Source organism: Salmo trutta, chromosome 15 (genome assembly GCF_901001165.1).
Source record: "Salmo trutta chromosome 15, fSalTru1.1, whole genome shotgun sequence".
NCBI lineage: Eukaryota > Metazoa > Chordata > Actinopteri > Salmoniformes > Salmonidae > Salmo > Salmo trutta.
In genome coordinates this window covers 61019880-61043256 of record NC_042971.1, presented here as the reverse complement: position 1 = coordinate 61043256, position 23377 = coordinate 61019880, and the positions used below count along the sequence as shown (strand labels likewise).

The 23377-nt window shown below is 41.0% G+C and overlaps 1 protein-coding gene and 1 long non-coding RNA gene across 4 annotated transcripts in view; both read right to left on the bottom strand.

Annotated features, from left to right (window-relative positions):
• LOC115149491 (AF4/FMR2 family member 1) overlaps positions 1 to 23377 on the bottom strand; it is a 76227-nt gene that overhangs the window by 28509 nt on the left and 24341 nt on the right. For 2 of the 3 annotated variants that reach the window (XM_029692421.1, XM_029692422.1), the window contains exons 4-6: positions 1379 to 1438; positions 427 to 513; positions 76 to 112 (exon numbers count right to left, since the gene is read on the bottom strand). In XM_029692421.1, coding sequence (XP_029548281.1) covers positions 76 to 112; positions 427 to 513; positions 1379 to 1438 — 184 coding nt within the window. The remainder of the gene's footprint in view (positions 1 to 75; positions 113 to 426; positions 514 to 1378; positions 1439 to 23377) is intronic. The other variant, XM_029692424.1, reaches the window with a different exon arrangement.
• On the bottom strand, positions 5515 to 8009 carry LOC115149492 (uncharacterized). Its single transcript, XR_003866881.1, has 2 exons — positions 6260 to 8009; positions 5515 to 5953 (listed from the first exon to the last, which is right to left on the bottom strand). It is a non-coding gene; the product is annotated as an uncharacterized LOC115149492 (long non-coding RNA).

Here is a 23377-nt window from a genome sequence, read left to right as displayed (position 1 = left end):
CAATCCCCCATATTAACGTGTTGTAATATGGTATATCCAGTGAGTATAGACTCCCAATCCCTCACATTGACTTACTTTGTCCTGGAGATGCAGGTGGGACATGCTGTGCTTCCTGTGAGGGGACAAAGTAGAGGCAACCAGCCTTAACATAGACTCCCACACACGACAAGGGAGGCGTTATGCCTTCCCTCAGAATCTACGACAACAGACTACAACACTGATGATTAATGTATGTAGTGTAGGTGCTGTGAATGACTAAGTGGAACATGCGTAAAAGGACATTTTTTGGGGAGGGATTCTGAGTTGCTATTTAGAGTAGAACCCATGGCCTGAAGTGTTTGAGGTTGAACACCTAAAGTGAATACAATAGTGTGTAGTTGCAGTAGGTTGTGCAGCTCAGGCAATGCAGAGGGCCTTCAGGCTCACCTTGACTGGGAAGGAGAACTTGGAGGGCTCAACTGTGCTGGGTGTCTGGATGGCAGTCAGGAGAGGAGGCCAAGAGTGGGTCATTTCCTGAAGGAGGGAGAGAGGCAGAGAGAGAGGGGAGTCAACCCAGATAGGAGGACTAACTACCCTGCCCAGCAGGACCCAGAGAGGAGGAGGACTAACTACCCTGCCCAGCAGGACCCAGAGAGGAGGAGGACTAACTACCCTGCCCAGCAGGACCCAGAGAGGAGGAGGACTAACTACCCTGCCCAGCAGGACCCAGAGAGGAGGAGGACTAACTACCCTACCCAGCAGGACCCAGAGAGGAGGAGGACTAACTACCCTGCCCAGCAGGACCCAGAGAGGAGGAGGACTAACTACCCTACCCAGCAGGACCCAGAGAGGAGGAGGACTAACTACCCTACCCAGCAGGACCCAGAGAGGAGGAGGACTAACTACCCTACCCAGCAGGACCCAGAGAGGAGGACTAACTACCCTACCCAGCAGGACCCAGAGAGGAGAACTAACTACCCTACCCAGCAGGACCCAGAGAGGAGGACTAACTACCCTACCCAGCAGGACCCAGAGAGGAGGACTAACTACCCTACCCAGCAGGACCCAGAGAGGAGGACTAACTACCCTACCCAGCAGGACCCAGAGAGGAGGACTAACTACCCTACCCAGCAGGACCCAGAGAGGAGGACTAACTACCCTACCCAGCAGGACACCTATGACTCATTCATACAGCACATGAAGTGGGGTTCTGTCCTGAATAAATGCTAGCTAGATAGCTAGCTAGCTAGCTCTTTAAACATGGGTTGGATTTAACACAGGAATGTGAAAAGTGCTCAGCGGCTAAATCCCTCTTTAGCCATGATGATAATGAACACTAGCAAACTGAGCCACCTCCACCTCTCCACGATTCATTAGTAAAGATTTGAGAAGTGCTTACCCTCAGAATGTCTTCCACACAGTCAGCTTCATTTGACGGCGTCTGGAAGGCAGCACAACACTGTTTGAGTGACACAGAAACCAGCCAATAGGGGAAGCTTGAACAAAACACATACATAACACAGGCATGGTGGTAAATGCTCTGAAACAACTATGATCATGTGACTTTCCCCTGACACACACACACACACACACACACACACACACACACACACACACACACACACACACACACACACAATACAGCCCAGTGAGCTTGAGAAGAGGCCCCTTCTCAGAGGTCAGTCTGAGGCCAGGACAGGGGGTGTGTGTGTGTGTGTGTGTGTGTGTGCGCGTGTGTCCTCCATGATTGGAATCTCAGAGCTCAAAGATGGTCACAGGATTTCAGTTCAAGTTCGGACAATCAAAGAATTTGCCTTTTTGGGTGGACTTTCATATTTAACAACTTGCCTTTTTAGTTCTCTCTCTCATCATTGTATGTCACACAAACAAATAAATGTTCAAGATTTGGGATAATTGTTTACAGCAACGTTTTAAGTTGTTTCTTATAAGAACAGCAATGTCTTGAGTGCACAGACGTGTCAACTAAAAGGCTTACATGATTTAGGCTATTCTTTGATAGGAATGTAAAAACAAGGCAGGAACGATGTAGCGGCGCATCAAATTATTTTATCAGATTAACATTGTGGGACACATTCTGACAACACAAAACAACAGTATTCAGTTGTCACTTCAGCTTAGTCAGCTGAGCCAGGCAGTTTTCAGTGAAACATTTCAACTGACTGGTTTCAGTAGCCTATAGAGTACCAAAGACAGACTTTTAAAAGATGTAGGCCTAAATTACATCATGTCAGAGATTTTTCTGCCATTGAAATCCTTGGGCGGGCCACCTAAGCGTTTTTTCAGGGTCGTCTAAGTCCAAACAGTGTTAAAAAATAAATAATTTAAACTATACATTGGAGATGAAAATATGTTTTCAGTGTAAACTTCTACTACAACCAGATATCTATGCGTTTTATATCTAACATGTAGAAAAGATAATGGATCACTATATTATTAAATAACCATCTTTGGGAACTAACAAAAATCACCAAAATAAAAGCTAAACCAGGGGGTTCCCAAACTTATTTGACCCCATTTTGATACAAAAATGGGGTCAAATATATAGATATGCAACCACACCATGTAGAATGATTTAATCTAAGGCCAATTTTTTTTATTTTATTTTTTAAATTGGGGTTATGACAGTCAATTACAAATCAGTCTAACAGTAATTTTGACGGTAATTTATTGTGAAAGAAGTATGGTTTGAAGTGACAAATAATTCAGAAAGGTATTGGGAAGTTCAAAAGATCATCAGGCAATAATTTATTTTAATGAATTTCTGTGTAGAAAAGCAGCTCATCATTGAGGTTCTTTCCCCCTCCAGTCTTAGTGTCTGGTCTCGTCCACTCTGTTCTAATGAGGCTTGTGGACATTGTAGAGGGAAACAGAAGGTATATAACAGTGCATTCGGAAAGTATTGAGACCCCTTGACCTTTTCCACATTTTACGTTGTTACAGCCTTATTCTAAAATGGATTAAATGGGTCCCCCCACCTCAATTTACACACAATATCCCACAATGACAAGCCAAAAACTCTTTTTTTTTTGCAAATGTATTTTTTTTAAAAATTTAAAAACTGGAACTATATTTACAAAAGTATTCAGATCTTTTACTCAGTACTTTGTTGAAACACTTCTGGCAGCAATTACAGCCGAGTCTTCTTGGGTATGACGCTGCCAGCTTGGCACACCTGTATTTGGGGAGTTTCTCCCATTCTTCTCTGCAGATACTCTCAAGCTCTGTCTGGTTGGATGGGGAGCATTGCTGCACAGCTATATTCAGGTCTCTCCAGAGATGGTCGATCGGGTTCAAGTCTGAGCTCATGCTTGGCCACTCAAGGACATTGAGACTTGTCCTGAAGCCACTCCTGCGTTGTCTTGGCTGTGTGCTTAGGGTCATTGTCCTGTTAGAAGGTGAACCTTCAGCCCAGTCTGAGGTCCTGAGCAGGTTTCCATCAAGGATCTCAGCTATTTTCAGGTCTTTCCAGAGATGTTCGATTGGGTTCACGACCGGGCTCTGGTTGGGCCACTCAAAGAGCAGGTATTCATCAAGGATCGCTCTGTACTTTGCTCCATTGATCTTTCCCTTTATCCTAACTAGTCTCCCAGTCCCTGCCGCTGAAAAACATCCCCACACAGGCACGTTCACGCAGATGAGCAGGGACCCTGGGCATCTTTCTTTTTGGTGTTTTTCAGAGTCAGTAGAAAGGCCTCTTTAGTGTCTTAAGTTTTAATAACTGTGACCTTAATTGCCTACCATCTGTTAGTGTCTTAACGACCGTCCCACAGGTGCATGTTCATTAATTGCTTATGGTTCATTGAACAAGCATGGGAAACAGTGTTAAAACCCTTTACAATGAAGATCTGTGAAGGTATTTGGATTTTTACTAATTATCTTTGAAAGACAGGATTCTGAAAAAGGGACATTTCTTTTATTGCTGAGTTTATATTTGACAACATTTACTTAACTACATTCCTGAAGAAAATAAATGTACTTTTTAATCCATACATTTTCGCTAACACCCAAAAGTACTTTTTTTGAATGTTGAATGCTTAGCAGGACAGGACAATGGTCAAATATATATGCATTCATCAAGAAAACATCCCTGGTCATCCCTACTGCCTCTGATCTGGTGGACTCACTAAACACAAATGCATTGTTTGTAAATTATGTCTGAGTGTTGTAAATAAAATAGTGCTATCTAGTTTGCTTAATATAAGGAATTTGAAATTATTTATACTCTTACTTTTGATACCTAAGTATATTTAAGCCCCAAAACTTTTTTAAAAGGGTGACTTCCACTTGACTCATTTTCTATTATGGCATCTTTACTTTTACTCAAATATGACACTATGGTACTTTTTACATCACTGCTGCCAAGTGCCTTTTACCGAGCAGTGGCTTCCGTCTGGCCACTCTACCATAAAGGCCTGCTTGGTGTAGTGCTGCAGAGATGGGAGAACCTTCCAGAAGGACAACCATCTCCACAGAGGAACTCTGGAGCTCTGCCAGAGTGACCATCAGGTTCTTGGTCACCACCCTGACCAAGGCCCTTCTCCCCCGATTGCTCAGTTTGATCTGATGGCCAGCTCAGGGAAGAGTCTTGGTGGTTCTAAAACATCTTCCATTTAAGAATGATGGAGGCCACTGTGTTCTTGGGGACCTTCAATGTTGCAGAAATGTTTTGGTACCCTTCCCCAGATCGGTGCCTCGACACAATCCTATCTGAGCTCTACGGACAATTCCTTCGACATCATGGCTTGGTTTTAGCTCTGACATGCACTGTCAACTGTGGGACCTTATATAGACAGGTGTGTGCCTTTCCAAATCATGTCCAATCAATAGAATTTACCACAAGTGTACTATAATCTATTTTTTCAAACATCAAGGATGATCAATGGAAACAGGATGCACCTGAACTCAATTGAGTCTCATAGCCAAGGATTTGAATACTTGTGTAAATCCCCCAAAAATGTTTGCGCTTTGTCATTATTTGGTATTTTGTGTCGATTGCTGAGCAAAAATAAATAAATAAATGAATATTTTCCGAAGGCACTGCGCGTTTGGAGTTCCATGGTTGCCAGGGGAGATAGGACAGTGTTCCTGACGCATCTAGCAGCTACTGAGGTAACCTCGGTTCCATGAACCTAGCGCAAATGTATTTTAATTCACAGTGTCTCGTGACCCATAGCTTGGAAACACAGAGCTAGACAGTCAGGATGAATTTAAAAAAAAATCCAAAACCCAAGAATTTAGAGAGTATTGATTATATTATTTTGTTTGAGCAAAAGAACACTAACCATGACAAAATGCACAGAATTGCAGCAAAATTAGCTTTAAAAATAAAATCATCTACTTCATATTTATCTCCAGCACAACCAACATGTGAAAATTACACATTATGTTTTGTAGTAAAGATGGAGGACAATGTTTTCAATGACAGCGGTGTACATCGTGTGGTTTTAACCAATTATGAGTAAGCATTGCCTACTAACTGGTTGATGTCATTGGAAATTACTATCTTCCTCCATCTTTTTTTCACTACAAAATGTTGAGAGGGATCGATTCTCAAGACATTACTGTGATGTAAACTTGCGAAATTCTCAAGTCTCGTGCGCCAACGTTACCTCCGGAGGTCATGCCCGACAGTTCAAAGCAGGACTGTGTAAAACAGAATCTCGTTCAGCCCAACACTCCTACAGTATAAATGGTAATAGCAAAGCAATGTTTCTGTATAATCTGTAAATGTAGAAATGTTCTGAATATTTTAGAGAGTTTAAACTGAAAAGTGCAGTATGTTAAATTCAGCAGAAGCTGCCTAAAACTATGGAACCCATCCTCACCACCAACTTTTTAAAATATATATTTTTTATGACGAAACCATCTAAACATATCCTATTTGTATTGTCTTTCATTTGTAACATTCTGTGGTGATTTCAGAGGTTGTCGTCGGTAGGCTGCTCTAGGCTACCTGTGGTTGTTCCCAGTAGGCTGCTCTAAGCTACCTGTGGTTGTCGTCAGTAGGCTGCTCTAGGCTATCTGTGGTTGTTATCAGCAGGCTGCTCCAGGCTACCTGTGGTTGTCATCAGTAGGCTGCTCTAGGCTACCTGTGGTTGTCATCAGTAGGCTGCTCTAGGCTTCCTGTGGTTGTCATCAGTAGGCTGCTCTAGGCTACCTGTGGTTGTCATCAGTAGGCTGCTCTAGGCTTCCTGTGGTTGTCATCAGTAGGCTGCTCTAGGCTACCTGTGGTTGTCATCAGTAGGCTGCTCAAGGCTACCTGTGGTTGTCGTCGGTAGGCTGCTCTAGGCTACCTGCATCTGTCAACCTGACACAAATCCGCAGTGAATTCACTTGTACCCCCGTTTTCTGTCACAATTTGCTTTTACCATATGTAATGATTTGCATGATATTGATAAAAATGCAGTCTGGTTAGTTGTAATTGTGTACAGTAAGTGTACCGTACTTTAACGATTAACCCTCTCATATGAATATGTATTTTTTAATAGGCTAATGTTACTTAAAGACATGCTGTTAACAACTCTGCACTTTTGTCTTGAAGCTAAAATGAAAGGAGTGTAGCGTACAGATGAGAAAAATAAACCCTTTGTCTGCACATGCTTGTTAATTGTTGCATTACTCAAGAGTGTAATGTGGCTAAGATGAAGTCGCTTGCATAGTTCAAGCACCCCTCTACACACAACAGTGAGTTAATTAGATTTAATTCAACTGTGTAGGTGTTTTGTCTGTCAGACAGACTGACTCATCAACATAACAGCACTCAGACGCTTACCCACTGACTCCTAGGCTACGCCCCCAAATAGTGCACTATTTTTGACCAGGACCCTATGGTTTCTAAATCAAAAGTAGTGCACTATGTAGGGGATAGGATGCCATTTTGGGACAAACACCACAAAACAGTAGAGATGTCAAACCACAGGCAATACAAATCAGACTTCTCCTCAGACTACTGCTGCACAATAACAGTGGTTAGGGGTTAGTGACCAACTACTGTACTCCAACATACCATCTTGAAGTGAAATATTTGTTTACAAAAACTGTGGAAGGGATTATGTCCCCAATACGGTAATTCTACTCAACAACAAAAAGCTTCAGCAGAAAACATGGTGTTGTGTGACAAGTCTTTCGCTGTGTCCCCTCTCCCTCCTCCCTCAGGTTTCCATGTTTCAGATAAGGGGACTAAAGTGGTCCTCACTCAGCTCACGGCAATAGTTACGTAAGGTGGTGATGACAAAGCAAATGTATTGTGCTGCTGAAGGGAGGGCTGAGTGGAGAACTGCTGCTGGCAAGCTCTCAGTGGCAGCTGAGGTCAATAGCTGCCTGGCTGGCTACCACACAAACAGCACTAAGCGTGGAGGGGTGGGGGAGGGCTTTTCTCTCTGTTGGAGTGAACAATGCCACACCACAGCACAAACACAGCCTGGACCGGAGAGCCACTTAATACTTAGCCAACCAGTGCTGACTAGGTCATTAAATGTAGATAGACACACATCAAGGGTTCCAGGATTTAGTCTTTAGAAAAGGAGGGGAGAGTGTGTGTGTGTGTGTGTGCGTGTGTGTGGGCGTTCGCTGGCTACTACTGCTCAGACAGAACTACACCACCTGGGGCTGGGCGAAGAGAGAGGGGCATCCCAACCTAACATGTAAATCAAAGTTAATATGTGGCATACACATTTGTGGATGTTGTTATCGCAGGTGCAGCGAAATGCTTATGTTTCTAGCTACAACAGAGCAGAAATATCTCACAACACACACATCCACAAGTTTATAAAATAATTAAGACAGAATGAGCAGTATCAAAAAGAGCAATGCGAGTCCGGAATATAAATATATATACAGTTGAAGTCGTAAGTTTACATACACTTAGGTTGGAGTCATTAAAACTCGTTTTTCAACCACTCCACAAATTTCTTGTTAAATTCTTGCGGATTAGTGGGACGCTAGCAATTTCCGGTGGAATTGCAGAGCGCCAAATTCAAATGAAATTACTATAAACATTAAACTTTCATGAAATCACAAGTGCAATACATCAAAATAAAGCTTCACTTGTTGTTAATCCAGCCGCCGTGTCAGATTTCAAAAAGGCTTTACGGCGAAAGCAAACCATGCGATTATCTGAGGACAGCGCCCAGCACACAAATGCATAAATCATTTACAACCAGGGAGTTGCGACACGAAAGTCAGAAATGGCGATATAATATATGCCTTACCTTTGAAGATCTTCTGTTGGCACTCCAAAAGGTCCAGTTACATTACAAAGGGTCCTTTTGTTCAATAATGTCCTTTATATCCATAAAAACTTAGTTTAGCTGGCGCGCTTCAGTCAAAAATCCACTCGGTTTCCCTCCTTCAAAATGCATACAAAATTAATCCCAAACGTTACCAATAAACTTATCCAAACAAGTCAATCAACGTTTATAATCAAACATTAAGTACCCCAATACGCAAATAAATGATACAATTTAAAGACGGAGAACCGTTATTGTCTTTACCGGAGAAAAATAAAAGAACTCGCTCTCATTCACACGCTTGGAAACACTACAGCTGAAATGGGAGCCACCTAGGAAAACTACAATTTCTGGCTCATTTTTCCAAAAACCAGGCTGAAAATCTTTCTAAAGACGGTTGACATCTAGTGGAAGCCCTAGGAACTGCAATCGGGCACGATTTCGCCCTATTATAAAAGTGTCAGCCATTGAAATCAGTTGTATGATGAAATCTTTTTTTGGGGGGGGGATGGTTTGTCCTTGGGGTTTCGCCTGCCATTTCAGCTCTGTTATACTCACAGACATTATTTTAACAGTTTTAGAAACTTTAGAGTGTTTTCAATATGCATATCCTAGCTTCTGGGCCTGAGTAGCAGAAAGTTTACTTTGGGCACGCTTTTCAACCGGACATCAAAATACCGCCCCAAAGAAGTTAACAAACTATAGTTTTGGCAAGTCGGTTAGGACATCTACTTTGTGCATGACACAAGTAATTTTTCCAACAACTGTTTAGACAGATTATTTCACTTATAATTCACTGTGTCACAATTCCAGTGGGTCAGAAGTTTACATACACTAAGTTGACTGTGCCTTTAAACAGCTTGGAAAATTCCAGAAAATGATGTCATGGCTTTAGAAGCTTCTGATAGGCTAATTGACATAATTGGAGGTGTACCTGTGGATGTATTTCAAGGCCTACCTTCAAACTCAGTGCCTCTTTGCTTGACATCATGGGAAAATCAGAAGAAATCAGCCAAGACCTCAGAAAAAAAATTGTAGACCTCCACAAGTCTGGTTCATCTTTGGGAGCAATTTCTTAACGCCTGAAGGTACCACGTTCATCTGTACAAACAATAGTACGCAAGTATAAACACCATGGGACCACGCAGCCATACCGCTCAGGAAGGAGACACATTGTCTCCTAGAGATGAACTTACTTTGGTGCGAAAAGCGCAAATCAATCCCAGAACAACAGCAAAGGACCTTGTGAAGATGCTTGAGGAAACCGGTACAAAAGTATCTATATCCACAGTAAAACAAGTCCTATATCGACATAACCGGAAAGGCCGCTCAGTAAGGAAGAAGACACTGCTCCAAAACAGCCATAAAAAAAGCCAGACTACGGTTTGCAACTGCACATGGGGACAAAGATCGTACTTTTTGTACTTTTTGGAGAAATGTCCTCTGGTCTGATGAAACAAAAATAGAACTGTTTGGCCATAATGACCATCGTTACGTTTGGAGGGGGGGAAAAAAAAAATGGGGAAACTTGCGAGCCGCAGAACACCATCCCAACCGTGAAGCACAGGGGTGGCAGCATGTTGTGGGGGTGCGTTGCTGCAGGAGGGACTGCAGCACTTCAAAATAGATGTCATCATGAGGCAGGAAAATGATGTGGATATGTTGAAGCAACATCAAGACATTAGTCAGGAAGTTAAAGCTTGGTCGCAAATGGGTCTTTCAAATGGACAATGACCCCAAGCATATTTCCAAAGTTGGCTTAAAATTGCTTAAGGACAACAAAGTCAAGGTATTGGAGTGGCCATCACAAAGCCCTGACCTCAATCCTATAGAAGATTTGTGGGTAGAACTGAAAAAGCGTGTGCGAGTAAGGAGGCCTACAAACCTGACTCAGTTACACCAGCTCTGTCAGTAGGAATGGGCCAAAATTCACCCAACTTATTGTGGGAAGCTTGTGGAAGGCTACCCGAAACGTTTGACCCAAGTTAAACAATTTAAAGGCAATGCTACCAAATACTAATTGAGTGTATGTAAACTTCTGACCCACTGGGAATGTGATGAAATAAATAAAAGCTGAAATAAATCACTCTACTACTATTCTGACATTTCACATTCTTAAAATAAAGTGGTGATCTAACGGACCAAAGACAGGACATTTTTTACAAGGATTAAATGTCAGCAACTGTGAAAAACGGAGTTTAAATGTATTTGGCTAAGGTGTTTGTAAACTTCCGACCTCAACTGTATGTATGTCAATGGTGTGTATTGACAGTATGGACCATATATGAATAGAAACAGTGTTCAGTAGTAGTTATATAGGATGATCCATGGCTAGAATACTGTAGGCTTGGGCGGTATCCAGATGGTCATACCGGGATATTTGGTAATACCGGCACTGAACACAAGGGACTCTATTTTTAAAACCCCACTGGGCTTCTGTAATCCGAAGGTTAGCAATGCTAACAAGTATATGTAAAAACATCCTATAGAGAAACGCTAACGAGCGCATTGCAAACATTTTATACAGTCCGAAAACTATTTGTAGGACAGACATCCCAGCTCATAAAAAGTTATACAACTAACTAACTAACTAAAATATATATATAAAAAATATATAAAAAATAAAAAATAAATTGAAAAACTGTTTGCTGTATGCACAAACCAAATATTAGGAGACAGCAACGCTCTTGATCCAGGAGGGGATTCTCAGCTGTTAGCAAGGTTGCTTTTCAAATATTTGTATTTTATTAGGATCCCCATTAGCGTTTGCGAAAGCCACCACTACTCTTCCACAGGTCCACACAGTACATTACATAACAGAGCATTAATAGACAAGAACAGAAGTACACACATTTTAAAAAAACAGCATATGTATGTATGTATGCATGCATGTAATATATACATACAAACTATCTAGGTCTAAATATATATATATATATATATATATATATATATATATATATATATATATATATATATATATATATATATATATATATATATATATATATATATATCAATTAGAGGTAGACCGATTAAATCGGAATGGCCGATTAATTAGGACCGATTTCAAGTTTTTATAACAATTGGTAAATCGGCATTTTTGGACACCGATCATGGCTGATTACATTGCACTCAACGAGGAGACTGTGGCAGGCTGACTACCTGTTATGCGAGTGCAGCAAGGAGACAAGCTAAGGTGCTAGCTAGCATTAAACATATCTTATAAAAAACAATCAATCAAAACATAATCACAAGCTAAATACACATGGTTGATGATATTACTAGTTTATCTAGCTTGTCCTGTGTTGCATATAAATCGATGCGGTGCCTGTTAAATTTATCATTGAATCACAAACGGGTGATTTAACAAGCGCATTTGCGAAAAAAAGCACTGTCGTTGCACCAATGTGTACCTAACCATAAACATCAATGCCTTTCTTAAAATCAATACACAAATATATATTTTTAAATCTGCATATTTAGTTAATATTGCCTGCAAACATGAATTTCTCTTGCGTTCTGTGCAACAGAGTCAGGGTATATGCAGCAGTTTGGGCCGCCTGGCTCGTTGCGAACTGTGTGAAGACTATTTCTTCCTAACAAAGACAGTCAACTTCGCCAAACGGGGGATGATAACAAAAGTGCATTTGCGAAAAAAGCAGAATCGTTGCACGAATGTACCTAACCATAAACGTCAATGCCTTTCTTAAAATCAATACACAGAAGTATATATATTTAAACCTGCATATTTAGCTAAAAGAAATCCAGGTTAGCAGGCAATATTAACCAGGTGAAATTGTGTCAGTTCTCTTGCGTTCATTGCACGCAGAGTCAAGGTTTATGCAACAGTTTGGGCCGCCTGGCTCGTTGCGAACTCATTTGCCAGAATTTTACGTAACATTCAAGGTTGTGCAATGTAACAGCAATATTTACACTTTGGGATGCCACCCGTTAGATAAAATACGGAACTGTTCCGTATTTCACTGAAAGAATAAACGTTTTGTTTTCGAAATGATAGTTTCCGGATTTGACCATATTAATGACCTACGGCTCGTATTTCTGTGCGTTATTATATTATAATTAAGTCTATGATTTGATAGAGCAGTCTGACTGAGCGGTGGTAGGCAGCAGCAGGTTCGTAGAGCACTCATTCCAACAGCACTTTCCTGCGTTTGCCAGCAGCTCTTCGCAATGCTTCAAGCATTGCGCTGTTTATGACTTCAAGCCTATCAACTCCTGAGATTAGGCTGGCAATACTAAAGTACCTATTAGAACATCCAATAGTCAAAAGGTATATGAAATACAAAATGGTAGAGAGAGAAATAGTCCTATAATAAATACAACCTAAAACTTCTTACCTGGGAATATTGAAGACATGTTAAAAGGAACCACCAGCTTTCATATGTTCTCATGTTCTGAGCAAGGAACTTAAACGTTAGCTTTTGTACATGGCACATATTGCACTTTTACTTTCTTCTCCAACACTTTGTTATTGCATTATTTAAACCAAATTGAACACGTTTCATTATTTATTTGAGACTAAATTGATTTTATTGATGCATTATATTAAGTTAAAATAAAAAAGTGTTCATTCAGTATGGTTGCAATTGTCATTATTACAACTAATATATATATATATATATATATATATATATATATATTTTTTTTTTTTTTTTTTAAATAAAAAAATTTAAAAAAATCGGCATGGACTTTTTTTTGTCCTCCAATAATCGGTATTGGAAAATCCTAAAATCGGTCGACCTCTAATATCAATACATACACAAACTATCTAGGTCAAATAAGGGAGAGGCGTCGATTTATCCGTTTTTTTTTAAAACCAGGTTTGCTGTTTATTTGAGCAATATGAGATGGAACAGAGTTGCATGTAATAAGGGCTCTATATAATACTGAAGGCCTTCTTGAATTTGTTCTGGATTTGGGGACTGTGAAGAGACCCTTGGTGGCATGTCTGGTGAGGTAAGTGTGCATGTCAGAGCTGTGCGTTATCAACACTTTCTTATAAAAAGAAGAAGTGATGCAGTCAGTCGCTACTCAACTCTTAGCCAAGAGAGACTGGCATGCATAGTATTTATAGTAGTATAGTATTTATAAATCAGCTCTCTGACTATAATAAAGAGCAAGACGTGCCGCTCTGTTCTGGGTCAGCAGCAGCACTTGACCACATGACTGGACAATAATCAAGATAAAACTAGAGAATACAGGACAGGCTTTGTGTAGTGTGGTGTCAAAAAAGCAGAACATCTTCTATCTTTACAACCACTGAATCTATATGTTCTAACCATGACAGTTTACAAGCCAAGGTTACACCAAGCAATTTAGTTTCTTCAACTTGTTCAACAGCCACACCATTCATTACCAGATTCAGCTGAGGTCTAGCGCTTAGGGAATGATTTGTACCAAATACAATGCTTTAAGTTTTAGAGATGTTTAGGACCAGCTTAATACTGCCCACCCATTCCAAAACTGACTGCAACTCCTCGTTATGGGCTTCGGTGACTTCATTAGCTGTGGTTGCTAACGTGTACAGTACCAGTCAAAAGTTTGGACACCTACTCATTCAAGGGTTTTTATTTTTACTATTGTAGAATAATATTGAAGAAATCAAAACTAAGAAATAACACATATGGAATCATGTAGTAACCGAAAAATATATTTTGATTTCTTAAGTAGCCACCCTTTGCCTTGACAGCTTTGCACTGTTGGCATTCTCTCAACCAGCTTCATGAGGAATGCTTTTTCAACAGTTTGAAGGAGTTCCCACATATGCTGAGCACTTGTTGGCTGCTTTTCCTTCACTCTGCGGTCCAACTCATCCCAAACCATCTCAATTGGGTTAAGGTTGGGTGATTGTGGAGGCCAGGTCATCTGATGCAGCACTCCATCACTCTCCTTCTTGGTCAAATAGCCCTTACACAGCCTGGAGGTGTGCTGGGACATTGTCCTTTTGAAAAACAAATGGGATGGCATGTCGTGGCGGGAACGCTGTGGTAGCGTGTGCCTTGAATTCTAAATAAATCAGAGTTTCACCAGCAAAGCACCACCATACCTCCTCCTCCTCCTCCATGCTTCACGGTGGGAACCACACGTGGAGATCATCAGTTCACCTACTCTGCGTCTCAGAAAGACAAGCTCAGATTTCCACCGGTTAATGTCCATTGCTCGTGTTTCTTGGCCCAAGCAAGTCTCTTCTTATTGGCGTCCTTTAGTTGTGGTTTCTTTGCAGCAATTTGACCATGAAGGCCTGATTCACACAGTCTCCTCTGAACAGTTGATGTTGAGATGTGGCTGTTACTTGAACTGCAATCTGAGGTGCAATTAACGCTAATGAACTTATTCTCTGCAGCAGAGGTAACTTTGGTTTCCTGTGGCAGTCCTCATGAGAGCCAGTTTCATCATGGCGCTTGGTTTTTACAACTGCACTTGAACAAACTTTCAAAGTCTTTGAAATTTTCCAGATTGACTGATCTTCATGTCTTAAAGTAATGGACTGTCGTTTCTCTTTGCTTATTTGAGCTGTTCTTGCCATAATATGGACATGGTATTTTACCAAATCGGGCTATCTTCTGTATATCACCCCTACCTCATCACAACACAACTGACTGGCATTAATTCCACAAATTCACTTTTAACAAGGCACACCTGTTAACTGAAATGCATTCCAGGTGACTACCTCATAAAACTGGTTGAGAAAATGCCAAGAGTGTGCAAAGCTGTCATCAAGGCAAAGGGTGGCTACTTTGAAGAATCTCAAATATATAGACAACAGGCTTTAATGCCAGTGGCGTGTCATCGGTAAAATATTTAAACTAGAGGGCCTACATGTTTGACATTCCATTAACCTCTCTAGGGTAGGTGGCACCAAATCGTCCCGCCTACGTAACAGCCAGTGGAATCCTGTGGCGCGTTATTCAAATACCTTAGAAATGCTATTACTTCAATTTCTCAAACATATGCATATTTTACAGCATTTTAAAGACAAGACTCTCGTTAACCTAACCACACTGTCTGATTTCAAAAAGGCTTTACAACGAAAGCAAAACATTAGATTATGTCAGCAGAGTACCCAGCCAGAAATAATCAGACACCCATTTTTCAAGCTAGCATATAATGTCACAAAAACCCAGAAGACAGCTAAATGCAGCACTAACCTTTGATGATCTTCATCAGATGGCACACCTAGGACATTATGTTATACAATACATGCATGTTTTGTTCAATCAAGTTCATATTTATATCAAAAACCAGCTTTTTACATTAGCATGTGATGTTCAGAACTAGCATACCCCCCGCAAACTTCCGGCGAATTTACTAACAATTTACTAAATTACTCACGATAAACGTTCACAAAAAGCATAACAATTATTTTAAGAATTATAGATACAGAACTCCTCTATGCACTCGATATGTCCGATTTTAAAATAGCTTTTTGGTGAAAGCACATTTTGCAATATTCTAAGTAGATAGCCCGGCATCACAGGGCTAGCTATTTAGACACCCAGCAAGTTTAGCCTTCACCAAACTCTGATTTACTATTAGAAAAGTTTGATTACCTTTGGTGTTCTTCGTCAGAATGCACTCCCAGGAGTGCACTTCTACTTCAATAACAAATGTTGGTTTGGTCCCAAATAATCCATTGTTATATCCAAACAGCGACGTTTTGTTCGTGCGTTCAAGACACTATCCGAAAGGGTAAATAAGGGTTACGAGCACGGCGTATTTCGTGACAAAAAAAAAAATCGAAATATTCCATTACCGTACTTCGAAGCATGTCAACCGCTGTTTAAAATCAATTTTTATGCCATTTTTCTCGTACAAAAGCGATAATATTCCGACCGGGAATCTGCGTTTAGGTAAATAGACGAAAGAAAATAAAGCACGGGCTCGACTCGTGCACGCGCCTAAGCCCATTATCCTCTTATCGGCCACTTGCCAAAAGCGCAAATGTGTTTCAGCCTGGGGCTGCCTCGATATCATTCAGCTTTTTCCCGGGCTCTGAGAGCCTATGGGAGCCGTAGGAAGTGTCACGTTACAGCAAAGATCCTCAGTCTTCAATAAACAGAGACAAGAAGAACAAGATCTTGTCGGAGAGGGCACTTCCTGTAAGGAATCTTCTCAGGTTTTTGCCTGCCATATGAGTTCTGTTATACTCACAGACACCATTCAAACAGTTTTAGAAACTTTAGGGTGTTTTCTATCCAAAGCCAACAATTATATGCATATTCTAGTTACTGGGTAGGAGTAGTAACCAGATTAAATCGGGTACGTTTTTTATCTGGCCATGTAAATACTGCCCCCTAGCCCTAACAGGTTAAAGAAAACCTGAGTTCTATTAGATACATAGCTCTGAATCCACGATATAGCAAAGGTTGAAAAGCCATAAAACAAGTTCTCAACATGTTAATGGTCAATAATTTCAAAGGCTGCATTGAAATCTAACAGTACAGCTCCCACAATCATCTTATCGTCAATATTTTGCAACCAATCAGTCATGTGTATCAGTGCAGTCAGAGCATGTTGATTGCCTTTTTCTACAAGCCTGTTAATTTGTTTACTGAGCAATAGCATTGTATTTGGTCAACAACAACAAAAATCAAACTGTTTGCTAAGAGCTGGCAGCAAGCTTATAGGTCTGCTGTTAGAGCACATAAAGGCCGCTTTACCACTCTTGGGTAGCGGAATGACTGACTTCCCTCCAGGCCTGAGGACAAAGACTTTCCTCTAGGCTTAGATTAAAGATAGGAGTGGCTATAGAGTCAGCTACCATCCTCAGTAGCTTTCCATCTAATACCCTGACTATACCGCGTTGCGTACGCGAGCGTTACAAAATACATTTAGAAATCTATATTATCCAATTATTGCACCCACACTGCTCATGCGCGCCAACGAGCATCTGCGTTGCCAAGGGCTAAAATAGAAGTCAGTTCTATTTGTGACACAGGAGAAGCAGGACTTGCAGCGCGATCTATCTCCTCATTGGTTTATAGAAGCAGGTACCCACATGCCATTGGTTATACCCACGTGAGTGACTGAAAGACGAAAGGTCAGTGGCGGTAATGCACCTAATTTATGAAAGTTGCCAATCGCAATATAAAGTCCAGAGAACAAAAAGCCTGGAAGGAGGAGAGATGACTAGAAACGATTCGGTTGACCGTTTTATGTGCGGATTAATTGTCGGAGTAGAGGACCTTGTGCATTTCAGGTAAAATAACTCAATGTTTATATCCCAGGACAAATTAGCTAGCAACAGCGGACAAATTAGCTAGCAAGTGCAAGCTAGCTAAATTGCCATAAATATTTAATGCTTTTCGACCTGTCCCCAAATGAATGTAATTGGTTCAGAGTTTGTTTTGATATTTTAACCTGCGTGTCCTGATCGCGTTTGGTGTGGGGGGACAAAATAAATTGATGCACGATGGCGCAGCCGGTTTGGGTTCCGTGTTAGTTGTCAATGCCAGCAGTTGTCAGTATTGAGCAATCATTTTTCCACCTGTCCCACACTAACTTTACAAAATTATAACTTACAATGCTTCTTTCATTATTCTTTTTTTTTTTAATGCATGAATACAAAATGGCTCACTGTTCGTTGTTGGCATTTCCTGCTTAAGTTCGCCCACTTTGCCAATGAGGTAATCATTAAAATAATTGCCAATATTACATAGTTTTGTCATGAATAAGCCATCTGATTCAGTGAAAGGAAGCCATCTGATTCAGTGAAAGGAAGCCATCTGATTCAGTGAAAGCGAAAGGAAGCCATCTGATTCAATGGAGTTCAATGTGTCTTTCCACCCATAACGTAATTTAAAGTATGCCAAAGCTGTTTTCCATATCATTGATATTGGCTTTATAACAGTTTCTTCTTTTTGTTAAGTTTGGTCACAATTTCCAGTAAGTCGGCCAGATTTAGCCACTCCTTTTGACCCCCCCCCCCATATTTCAACTCCTCATTAATCCACGGAGACAGTTTAAAAAAAAAGTTAGTTTAACAGTTGCATGTTTATCAATAATTGGAAGAAGCAATTTCATAAATTCATTAAGGAGTAGCGTCTGGATGTTCCTTATTAAATCACGTCAAACCAACACATTTTTTACATCATTCACATAAGAGTCAGCAATAACTTTGGTATGATCTCTAACACTATTTTAGGCCCCGCTTTAGGAACCTTGGTTCCCCTAGATAGTCACTATATTGTCATCACTACATCCAGTGTGTGTGTGTGTGTGTGTGTGTGTGTACACAGCTTTAGAACAGAGTTCTACAGTATTAGTAAACATGTGATCAATACATGTGGATGATCTTGTTCCTGTAGTGTTTGTAAACACCCTGGTAGGTTGATTAATAACCTGAACCAGATTACAGGCACTGGTTAGTGAAGCGTCCTTTTGAGCAGACAGCTTGATGAAAGAGTCAATATTCAGGTCCCCAAGAAAGTACATCTCTGTGTTTACATCACATACACCATCTAGCATTTCACACACATTATTTAGACACTGACTGTTAGCACTTGGTGGCCTATAGCAACACCCCAAAATAATAGGCTTTAGATGAGGCAGGTGAAGCTGCAACCACAACACTTCAATAACACTTGACATGAGATTCTCTAATCATTACTGGGATGAATGAATGAAGAGAGATAGATAGATAGATATCTCCTATAGCAACACCTCCCCCATAAGCATTCCTGTTACTACTGCTGTATAAAAGGAATTATCTAAGCGAGTCTCAAAAATAGCTAATATATGAATGCTATCTGATGTTAGCAATTTATTGATTTCATGAACCTTATTTCTAAGGCTACATATTAATATGGGCTATTTTCAGCCCTTTCCTGGGTAGCTTCTCCAAGATAGACATAATATGGAGAAGAGCAAACAAAGCTAAATATACATTGTGTCCATTAATCATTTGGTGTGTGTGTGTGTGTGTGTGCGCGCGCGCGCGCGCTGCGGGGTTGAAGCTACGAACCTATCGGCCTGGGCCTGTCACCTGGGCCTGTCACCTGGGCCTGTCACCTGGGCCTGTCACCTGGGCCTGTCACCTGGGTCGGTGGTGGGTATTCCAGTCCTGTGGGCGCACTCCAACTCAGATCTTCCTGTGGTCCATCTTCAGTTTCTCCGAGATCATTTCCCTCACATTGTCCTCAGACTCCGTCTAATCTGGAATAAGCTAACCACTTAGCTTTCTAGCTAACTAGCTAGTATATTTATTTATTTATTTATTTATTATTTATTTTTTTACTAGCTAGTATATTAGGTTTGCTAATCTATAAATTGGGGCCTAATAAAAAAGGTATTTAAATTGACTAATTTACTTTTATGAATTGTAACTGAGTAAAATCATTGAAGTTTGTTCTTCAGTATAGATAATGTATGGAAAAACAGTATGTAAACATTATTCAAGTGACCAGTGTTCAATGAATACGTATATAGGGCAGCAGTCTTTAAAGGGACAGTGTAAGGTTCTGGGCAGGGTACCGGGTAGAGGCCGGCTAATGATGATTGGCTAATGATGGCCTGGAGATAGAAGCTGTTTATCAGTCTCTCGTTCCCAGCTTTGATGCACCTGTACCGTCTCTGCCTTCTAGATGGTAGCAGGGTGAACAGGCCGTGGCTCGGGTGGCAGAGGTCCTTGATCTTCTTGTGACACCGGGTGCTGTGGATCTCCTGGAGGGCAGGCAGCGTGCGGTTGCAGGCAGTGCAGAATGGTCTCATTGGTGCATCTGTAGAAGTTTGTGAGGGTCTTAGGGGGTCAAACCGAATTTCTTCAGCCTCTTGAAGGGGGGGGGGGGTGTCGTTTTGACAATATCGCAATATAATTTTTGCGCTAGTTGGCTGCATCTGAACCGAAATCCCAGTATTTTTCCATAGCTTGTTCTCCATCTTGTTTTTAAATAAGGAGCAAAAAAAAAATGTCTGCACTATTATTTCCATGACTGATCAAAACTAGTTCTCTCATGTCTCGGTCTTGTCCCTCTGCAGCAGACATATGGTGAGCAATGTTTGGAACATGGAATTACAATACATATAGAATCGTAACACACATTGTATCAGCACCTAATTATCGTGATGATATGTTATCACGAGGTCCCTGGCAGTCCTACAGAGTATGCCTCGAAATGTCAAGATTCCATTTTTTTTTTTTTTTAACTCAGTAGCCAAGATGAATCATATTTACTGTTAACACGACACACCCTTCTTTCCAAACCCCATACTACTGTAGTCGGCCACCAGACTACTGCTCAGCCACATTCCAACACACACACACACACACACACACACGACTAACCAACGCTGGGGATTTAGGATGGGGTACAATGGCATGGACTGTTTCCAAACAGGAACCAGGTCTGGATCACAACCTAAACAATCACCATAGCAACACCACCTCACTGCATTCCTTATGTGTACCAGACAGGTAGTAGTATAGTCTAGCTACTTTGAGCATTGCAGTTCTAGGTGAGAGACTTAGGCAGCCCAATTATGGCCAAACGATCTGATCTGATTGGTTAAGAGACCAAATAGTAGAAAAAAAACATAATTCGGCTGATGTATAAATACAGCCTCAGAAATGTACAGCTGTGTGATAAAAATCTAGGAATCCGTTTGGCCTACCTTGAGTTTGGCCAGTGGCTACAGAGAAGCCTCCTCAACAACCATGTATTACTACTGACTGTGATCGTCTCACTGCGTGTTAACAATCACCAGACTGCTGGGCCTGATGACAGTGCGTGCGTGTGGGCGTTTTGCTGAAGTGCAAAGCCACACAAACACACCCATTTCTCGGAGCGCCTTTACTTCAACCTCGTCACTGACCCCAGAAGACTTTCCTGACTGTCCCCACTACTAAGCATACGTCATTATGGCCAACATGTGTGCTACAGATCCAACGCTTTACTATGTTTATTACTATGTTTAGTCTCGGCTTCACTTTTGAAAATCAGTACTTTATTTAAAAACAGCAAACATTTGCTGAGCGTATTAAAGATCGTTCACAAGCAGGCATTTCTTTAGTTTTAGTTCGTAGGTCTATGTGGAAATTTACTGAACCAAACAGTTTCTCTCAGTACCTTCAGCCACACTAAAGTTCCCAGGTGTCTCAGAGTCTAAGTTGCCCAGGCAAACAACCAGAGAGAGACATTATTGTGCTAAATTCCATTGTTAAAAATCGCAGAAGCATTACACTACTGAATGACTGAGGCAGGGCTTAGACAGCAGAGTAGAGCACAATGCTTCAAATTATCCGGGGAGGGAGAGAGCAGGCAGCTTCAAGCTCGATAACCAATGGAACCCCAGACACAAAACACCTGTACATCCCCCACTCTCCAAGACATTCACTATGGATTCAAAATCAATGGAACATCAGGGCTGCACGTGTTCAGTAGGACGTAACATTGTGGAATGTTCAGATAGAAATATATAATCTAGAACAGCTGTGCCCCTCTGACAATGACTAGGGGAGTTTTCTGACCCGTCAGCTTTATTCGTGCTCAGTTTGTAGAGTGAGGGGGTGAGTTGAAGGGTCGGGGTTATGAGTCACTACACAGCTATCCTCTGCTGGATTAGCGCCCGCAAATGGGTGGAAACGGCAGCCTGCCAAATGAGCACTGCTGGGTTAGTGTCCACGTGTACCAGGGCCAGGCGAGGCAGGGGCCAGGGCAGGGCGAGAAAGGGGCCCCAACAATGAGCAGAGCTGCTGCAGGTGCAGCCTGGGCTGTGGAAGGGAGGGTGAGAGGGGGTAGAGGGGGAGGACAGGAGATTGGCCACATTCCACACAAGAGAGACGTTTAATATATCTGGATTGTGGACAGCCTTGGAAAGGCTGGATTAATAAAACTGTGTGTGCTGCTCTGCTCTCAGAAGATGTCCTCTCCGGGTGGAGAGAAAGTTAGAGAATAATCTTGGCTCTAAACAGTATCGTCAACAAGCTCAGCTCTTCCAGGGTTATTTTATGCATAGAAAAGTCTTGGACAAGCAACATAAAAAATACAAATTGAAAGGGAGACTCTAAAATTCCAAAAAATGTCATGGCATGATTGGTTTTGCTATAAATGTTTGAGTCACTCAGAATAAGAATACGGCATAAACCATCGCAAAATGTGTCACACCTTCGCCATGCCCACCACCTAAGCCCCATTTTGATCCAGAAAAATCCCTGTGACAACAACCAGACGGAGAATTCTCTAGTTGGATTTGATGAGGGTCATGAGGTGATTAGTGGGGGGAAAGAATTCATTGCAAAGTGTAAAAATACATTAAAAAAAAATAAAAATTCTAAAAAGTTTAATAAATGAAAACCGAAATTTGTTAGGCCTACAAAAACATACAGTACCCGATGAGTCAACTTGAATCAAGTAGGGTTGTAACAATTCATGGATGTGCATCGGCCCCCGATGCAAATGTATAAAATACAAGTGAAATTGGTCCAAATCTAGCCTGCATAGCTCTGAAAATGGATTCAAACGTTACAAAATCTATTGATTATATTACATTCTTTCTACCCTCCAAAAATACATAATCTTTCGTGACAATTGAGGAGTCTTCTCCATTGAGTGACAACCCATGTCATTTCCTTGGTTACCTAATTCTGTTTTACTGGAATAAAAGTAAGCTACCGAAGTCTGTCTAACTGCTGAACGGGGCTGACAGACTTTATTTGGATTGTTTAATTTCACCATCAGCAATAGCTTTGAAAGTGTTTCTTTAAACAAAAATCAGTGTATATGGTCATTTTTAAAGATATGAAATTATCAACTAAAACCCTGTATAACGAGGAATCTCTCTTGCAAGGCGCACTGCATGGACGAAGCGAGAAGATCACTCCATAAAAACTTCCAAACGGTCAAAAACCATTTGATTGTGCCATATACAGTGCATTCGGAAAGTATTCAGACTCCTTGACTTTTTCTATATTTTGTTAAATTACAGCCTTGTTCTAAAATGTATTAAAATAAAAATCCTTGTCAACCTACACACAATACACCATAATGACAGAGAAAACTGTTTAGAAATTTAAGCAAATGTATTAAAAATAAAAACAGAAATACCTTATTTACATAAGTATTCAGACCCTTTGCTATGAGACTCGAACGTTGAGCTCAGGTGCATCCTGTTTACATTGACCATCCTTG